This window comes from Enoplosus armatus, chromosome 20 (assembly GCF_043641665.1).
Source record: "Enoplosus armatus isolate fEnoArm2 chromosome 20, fEnoArm2.hap1, whole genome shotgun sequence".
Taxonomy (NCBI): domain Eukaryota; kingdom Metazoa; phylum Chordata; class Actinopteri; order Centrarchiformes; family Enoplosidae; genus Enoplosus; species Enoplosus armatus.
The window spans coordinates 9,827,471-9,835,652 of record NC_092199.1 but is presented as its reverse complement, the minus strand read 5'-3'; the positions used below and the strand labels follow the sequence as shown (position 1 = coordinate 9,835,652).

Here is an 8,182-nt window from a genome sequence, read left to right as displayed (position 1 = left end):
AAAATGAAATATGTATTGGATGTGTTTTTAGTATACCATAGTATGATTGCCAAGTTCGTTGACACAGTATGAATGGTCCCAATGCAGTAAACCTTTTTCTTTGGTTATTTCAGGTTAAAGCAAAAGGAAAATGGGACTGAGGACATCCTTCATCAAGCTGCTTCATTTTCTTCAGTTCAACTTTCAGCCCCATTTATGCCGTACACAATTTATTAAGGAGAATATAGGAAACCTAGTTGTTAGTTAGCTACACAGGTTCCAGGGAGCAGGATATGGTTTGGGGCAGCAACAGTTATTTCCTTCCCCTTATTTATGTGTTCATTTACACAAAAATAAATGTATAACAATAAATTACACAGGCTGACTCTCAGGAATCAACATGTATAGATGTACAGAATTAAGTTTTGAATGTAAAACTATCATAAGCTCATAACTGACCCCTTCTAGTTTATCCTTCTATATTTCTGCTTTCATCTCTCCAAAGAGCTTTAACCTCCTCACTGGTTTGCATGTAAATAACAAGTAAAATACAGAATAAATCTAGAACACATGGTAGTGAAAAAAGAGTAAATAGTAATACCAAAGTATTCTGTGTTGCTTGTCCTTCTCAGCTCTTGCGAGAGTTGCTGTACCACTTCTTAAGTGCTACTCCACTAGTGCTCGCCACTACGCACAGCGCCCCTCCAAGGCTCCACATGGTCGGTGCACGGTTAAAGAAAATAAATTGGAAGATGAACGCCAGCAGCACATCGACTGTCCTCATCAGGGCCACAGGTCCGGCCCTCTCAATCTGCAGGGCCTTTGTGAGGAAGGTCTGTCCCGCGATACCCAGGACAGCAATCAACATCAGCATCCAGCGGTCGCGGCCACAGAATGGGATTTTCCATTCCCCAAGGACGGATACGGTGATGACGCACTCGATGAAACCGATGACAGCGTAGTACCAGACGGAGAGGTAGTAGTGGACACTCTTCCCAATCTTGCGAAGGACAACAAATGTAAAAGCAGCTCCAATAGCTCCTATAAATACATGAAAAACTGAATGAATACAGCAATCAATGAATAAATAAGAAAGAAGAAAGACACGTGAGACTTAAAGGACAACATAGAATGCATTTTCTAATCTATTGCTTCATGGCCACATACCCATTACTGAATTCCTCTTGGAATTATTTGAGTTAATTAACTTGAACTTGCTACTTTGAGTTTCTTCTGGTGCCCATTGTGACCATTTCTATTATAATTACTGGTAATAACCATAACCTTATGAAATCTGAATGGGATTTTTTACTCAAGCACTCAGCTCTCTCTAAACTAATTTAGAGATGCACATAATGAAAAATTCCTCCATTTTTCTTTACTGCGTCATAACCTCCTCCTCTTGTCAATGCCAGAATGCCATTAGACATGTGTTGTGGAGGTCAACGTATTTGGGAGTGTATTTTTGGGGGCCAAAGTTTGATTTAGATGCACCTAGCAACTGCAAATTAGGGGACCAAACCAAAGTGCAATGGCTAGTGAAGCTGCTGAGGGGAGCTCAAATGCACTCTCCATTGAAATTAATGGGCTTCCTCTGCTGTAGAGACTGTATCTCCCTGCTGATGCTGATGTGCCAGGGGACATAGTTGTATTGCATTGAATTCCCCTGGTTGCCATGGTAATCCTGAACTGGATAAGATTAAAATAAACTGAACAAAATTCTCGACATCCTACTTCCTCCTGAATTTATTGCTATATAAGTGCTGTATGAAACAATACAGTAATAGTATCACCTGCAAAGGCAGCAACAGTCCCCTTGATGTGGTTAGTGTAGTCTCCCTCAATGCCACGAACATGCTCGCCAAAGAGGAACGGCGGCCGGGCGATGAGGATGACTCCGGTGAGGGTAAAAACAGTGAAGACGCAGTCCCAGATTGTACATCTCTCCTTCAGGAAGACCCAGGCCAGGAGGGAGGTAAAAACTGGATTACTGCGGTTGGACGATAAAAGAAAGAGATTAATAGTAAGAGAAAGAGAGAGAGGTGAGAGCATTTGACAAGTTGAGAGAAAAGAGGTATACAGCTCTATTCCACTAATCCACTTTCCCAGATCTTCATTGAATTACTGACAGAATGTGGTGGAGAGAGAGAGAGAGAGAGAGAGAGAGAGAGAGAGATAATTAAGAGGAATGAAGAAAATATTGGAAAGTGAGATACAGAAGAGGGAGATTAACGAAAAAGGCGACAACCGTACAATTCAGGGCGGATAGAAGATATCCTATTATTATAATTTCCACTAATCAACCACAATCAAGTAAGTTCCTGCCTACTCTCACCTGAACATGATGACAGTGGCATCTGCTAACGGCATCTGCTGAACAGCATAGAAGAGCAGGATCATGGCATTGGAACCAATGAAACCCCGAAGCACCAGATATATACGTTTATCCCTGGGACCAAGGAAACCTGTCCTGGAGGAGCAGAGATATGAGGATGATGGATGAATGAATGACCGGATGGATGGATGGATGATTACACTGACTGACAGAGGAAGTTATAAACAGAATTTTAGAAAGAGGTGGGCGGAGGAAGTGAGCTGAGAGATGACAAATGACCAGCTGGACAGATAGATGGGTAGATTTAGGTTATGTGAAGATGACAGGGATGGATGGGTGGGGCTGATAAGAGAGGTGGTTGTGAACGAATGTCAAAACAAAGAGAAATGTAGAGGACGTATGGATGAATGGATGAATAGGTAAATGAATGAACAGTACTGGTGGCAGTCGTTGGGAATTAAGTTTAAGTTTGATTCTTGGGGTGACAATGTGAGAAGCCATATTTTCTTTCCCTTCATATATCTTAGAACATCTGTTGTTTGGATTATTTATGTTTTTTAATTTTGATTAATTTTAATAATAGCTTCACATGGCTTGTTTTAAACACTATTTTAAAATAATGATATTTACTCTACTAAACTTCCGCCTCTCTGGGAAATAAATCCTTGGGCATCATCTTTGTACAATTTCCCCCCGGGGATCAATAAAGTATTTCTGATTCTGATTCTGATTAAAATATGTGCATGTCTCTATCACAACTTATAATGATACCTTACACAGTATTTGATTTCAGTGTTGTTCTGTGAAAATGGCACAATATGCTATTATTGACAAATGTTTGGTACTTTATAATAACATTTGCGAGTATATTAAAAACATATAACTTCATGTGGGAAACTTTCCCAACATTGGATCTACACGGTATATTTTTCCATCAACAGGACTGAGGGGAATAATGCATGTCTCTCACAGTATTTTGACAACTTCACCTTGTTTGAGCACTGCTTATATGTTAAGCCAGGATACTTGCCTATGAAGTGGCTGGTAAGGCACACAACACAAGAGAGAAATAACTGGCAGGGATATGCACTGCCTCCCTGCGTTTATGCACTTAATCTAATCGCAACATATACATTGTTGGTTTGAAATAACGACTGTTTGGGAGTGTTACAGTAGCCCTAATTATGGCATATACAGTATGTGTAAATCTTAAACCTGGGATTAAAGTGAGGGACTATTTAAGTGTGGAATTCTAAATGTTTGCGTTTCTCCATCATGCTTACTTGTGGTAGATGAGTAACGGCATAGTAAAGAGCATCTGGAAGAAGCAGCGTATGGCGCTGATCTCTATGGCGTGGACTCCCTGGATGGTTTTCACCAAGAGGGTAATGATGGAGAAGAACACTGTGGACAGCAAAGCATAGAACAAACCGATACCTGGACATCTCTTTGGTTTTTCTGGGCCTGTGAAAAAGAGAGAAAAGGAGTCAAAGAACAGGGAGTGAGGGTGGGTGAGTAGATATGAGGTGAGACAGAGAGGAGGGAGGGATATCACTGTATCACACATTTCAAATACTGCTTATTGTGTTGATACAGTAACTGCAGGATGAAGCAGTGAAGCTCAGAGCGTGTTATTGAACTCCATGTGGCCTGGGTAAAAATCCACTTAAAAAAAACACAAACAAAAGATCTGCAAAAGACAACGGTGTAGTGTTTGCAAACCCTGCATGTGGAGCAATAAACTGATATGCTTGTGGAGATTACATTTCAACCCGAGGTCACTTGGGTGTCTTTCTTTGTATTTGTCCACAATGTGTGCTTTACTTACCATTCCATTTATCATATATTGTATTTGTTTTCTTGACCTTGCACCAAGCCGAAGACATGGATGTCCTCCCTCCCTAACCTTTAAGTTGTCATAAGAGAGTAGTGCTATCAGATTTGTTTGTATATAGTGAGTTTTTTTTTATTCTCAGTTCCACTGTAATGCACAACACAAGCAGGATGATAATTACAGTGTTACATTACTGCATTAATATTACACTCATGTTTATAACAATTTAAATCTGTATAACGATATGATCATATCATCACTTTATTACTTCACTGAAAGATTGTGTTTTTCTGGCAGACAAATAACTTTAAAATGTATGTGTTTCTGCATTGTCATAGGTAACTGCCACCGGCCTTTTACCTACTCTGCCAAAGATGTGAGGAGGTTCAGACCATCCAGTGGGAAAGATTCTAAAACGTCTCAACACTAGTATAGCAAATAATACTAGTGTCTGCCTTTCTTAGTCACATGCTCTGGGGTCAGGTCATTATTCACCAGGTACAGAAGGTACACAAAGGGAAACTGTTGTCAAGGGACATGGAGTGCATTACTCACTTCCTGGTCCAAAACAATGCCAAATATTCTTCCTCATAGTTCCACCACTGGGAAAACCCTTCTACAGTTTCACACCTCTTTTGCTGATGGACACTTAACTATTGAACTAGAGTGTCGAGCAAAAATAAATTCAGATCAACATTATAGCCACATGAATGGAAATGTATTGAATAAACTTTTAAACAATGTCTCATTTATAAGGGTAACATGCTAAAAGCCTGCAGGTATGATGGCCCTGGTGCTTTAAAAGTGCACAGTCATCCACCCTCTTTAAGGATGATGCAAATGTTAAGCTGGCTTACAGCAGTTTATCTTTACTGGCTGAACACTTCGCCACAGAGCTGTTGATGGTTGTTGTTAGGCATAACCATTGTCAGGGGTAAATGTGCATCATAGTATAATTACTTATTATTAGGCATAACATGTAAATTAAGAGATATGAAATCTTGATAAGTCAAGCCACCATCAAATATTACCGTTTTACTCTGAAATAGCCTAATAAACGACAATAAAAAAAGATATTTCCATTAAAAAGAATTTCTTAAGCATAGTCCGCATCATTTGGGCAGTGGGCTATGGGGGTCCACTTATACTGTAACGTAAAGCATATTATGAAATGACGTTTTAAATTACGTGAAATTACATGTGTGCCAGCGAAGAAAAAGAAGGGTGCCGAAATATAAAAATATGTAAAGTGACTTTATCTGTGCTTTCCTTCGACGGTACCCCTGCCTATAGGCTATAGCCTACACGTGATATCAGCCCTGTTATTACTGATACATGACGTTAGTGAGGCTACGCAGAGAGTCATTGGCTCTCGGGTTGCATATCACTTTATTCCTGCATCTTCTTCCCATCACAAAGTTCACTAACAGGCGACATTGACGTGAGGACGGGGACACTTATCACTTCAGTTTAAATGCCGTTTCACTAACTAAGTGCGTGCGCTCTTCTACCTTCACGTGCGCTTTCTTCTCGAGGTGCGGGCTCGCTTCCGACGCAAAACGCCCGCGGACATCGCGTTTTCTTCTCGCTGCCTTCCGGTGAATTCTCGCGTCCTCTCGCTTCCTCCTCAGCATCATCCTCATAATAATCACACGCCACACGGCAGCTACTTTGCAAGTGAATCCTCTCTGCCGCCCGTTCGTCATCGCCACACTCGTCGTGGTCGTCGCCGCGGTTTGTGCCATGGCTGTCAACTTTGTGAAACACTACGGTAATGTCGTCCTCTACGGATAAAGCCCGCTCGTGTGTACAGTGGTTACAGTCGCCCATGGTAAGATGTGACGGCTGAGCGACAGCATGCCTTGGACAGAGTGCTGTCCGCCTTCTTTGGTGCCCTGAGTGACTGGGAAGGCAAGGTTAATGACTAACCTTGGTGGCAGGATACAAACTCCCATGCGGTGGTTACTTTACCCACAGGGGGCAGAAGTGAACCTAAACCAACTCTGCTGGACAACTAAAACATTACCCTACGTTTACGCCCATTGCAGAGGGAGGCAGTTTACACACATTTAAGCTGACAGACGTCTTTATGAAATACATGTATGTAGTCCACATGATTATAAGAAGTATTAACACTGCTTAGCTCTTCATTTTAACTTAATACGTCATAAGCATGCCTTATATATATGACTTGGTGTTTCATGACTATGACTTTTAAGTCTAAATAAAGAGGGTTTAGGATATTTGACTAACTAAATCGTAACTGTGAGTCATAATATGATGTAATAATTCATAAGTATTAGATATACATGTTGTTCATATATGTTTTAGCTGGACTTGGCCGGGGGTATCAATGTATTTGCTTAAAGTAAGTGATGTTTTTGTTCACTAGGAGGTCATGGTTAAACCCTTTTCTATTTACCACCACAGTGGCGTGCCCACAATACACTGACTGGCTGTAAATATCAGCCACTTTCAACTATGAACTCAAGAAGAAATGTTTATAACGCCAAGACACTAATTAATAATGGCTATCACCAATCCAGATTTACCGTGTGAGAAATACATTTTACTGGCAAATCAACATCAACAATAAAATAACTACATCTCTGATTTAGCATTTTAGTATTTTATTACTACTGTACATAAAATACAATGAGAAAGATGACAAAGGAGTAGCTAATATCCTCTATCCTTACCTAACTAGATGAGACTGACACAAGTAAGCCACACTGTTTTGCAGAAGTAGCATGTTACACAGCGTTTAAGGAGGTGATCCTTTTTGTTTTTTGTCTTAATATCTACACTAAATTCTATATCTATGAAAAATAAAAACATTGAGTGTGGTCCCCTCTACATACAAAAGCAACATCATATAAATTACTTTACACAGTATTGTAAAAACGTAAACATTATATTTGGCAAATTGTTGTCAGTGAAGTGGTTAATTGTTACCGGACTTCTGTCTCCTTTTGTGTCAGAATAAGAGGACCGTGTGAAAGCACAAGGTACTAGGTGCTGCACAGTGGTTGGCTTTTTTTAGTTGCGGAGTAAAGACAACAATGGTTTTGTCAATGAGGGAGAAAAGGGGCAAGAGTGCAGTGAAAGAGGGAGGGCCAGGTGACACAGTGGGACGCTTCTAGCGAGTCATTCATCAGGAATCAACACTATGAATGTCTGTATCATGCACACAGTCTTGCTTAACTGATGGTCAGGATAGAGATGTTTTTTTTCTCACGTTTCTCACAGTGTTTAGTGGATTATCACTTCTGTAAGTGTAAAGTAACTACAAAAGACTGATGGAACACAGGTGGACAAGCTACGAGACTAGAAGAATGGACATAACTCTCAGCAAGTAGTCCACTTTTTACCCGCATTTGGTTGGAAGCTAGTATTATTTTCTAGCTCTGGTCTTATAGTAACAAATAACACCCAACAATGCTAGCTACAGTGTTTCTGCTGTTGTGTTGTCATTACACTTGGATTAGATTCCAGTTTGAAAAAGATTCCCTCTCTCGTGTGACAGAGTGACAGTGCCTTTTAAGATTTAAATGCCTTGGACCTCAGTACTTCAGTACAGTAAATAGTAGACGAGACAACCCCATTGCTTGTATACAACGGCCACATACCTCACAGTATCTGATATTCCCTGCTGAATAATCTCTTGTCATGACATTCGCCTCTGAAGTCAATTTTCCTGAAGTGCTTTGTTAAATTCAAGAAGAGTTAAATTAAAGAAATATTGTCTCTTGTGTCTGTAGTCTTTCTAGACCAACTCTACAATTCAATCTGAACACATTTTGCCCCTGTGCCTCAAGGATATTTCCCTATTTACCTATTATTGCATGGCCATTAGTGCTACCAAACTCCAAAATCTTTCCTATCAAATTCCCACAATAGCAATAAAAACAATGTATGGAGAGACATATACCGTATGTCAAACACACCTGCAGACAGAAGCTGTGATTTGATAACTTGTTTTTCCTGAAAGATAGTCAGTTCGCACTTGTGGAGTGGAATTAAGTTTTTCAAAT

The 8,182-nt window shown here is 40.2% G+C and overlaps 1 protein-coding gene across 1 annotated transcript; it reads right to left on the bottom strand.

Moving 5' to 3' along the window:
• Positions 1-607: 607 nt before the first annotated feature.
• On the bottom strand, positions 608-6,064 carry slc35g1 (solute carrier family 35 member G1). Its single transcript, XM_070927563.1, has 5 exons — positions 5,660-6,064; positions 3,598-3,778; positions 2,315-2,449; positions 1,773-1,969; positions 608-1,020 (listed from the first exon to the last, which is right to left on the bottom strand). Exons 1-5 carry the CDS (start codon positions 5,976-5,978, stop codon positions 608-610), a joined length of 1,245 nt encoding a protein of 414 aa, XP_070783664.1. The 5' UTR covers positions 5,979-6,064.
• Between the last annotated feature and the right edge of the window lie 2,118 nt (positions 6,065-8,182).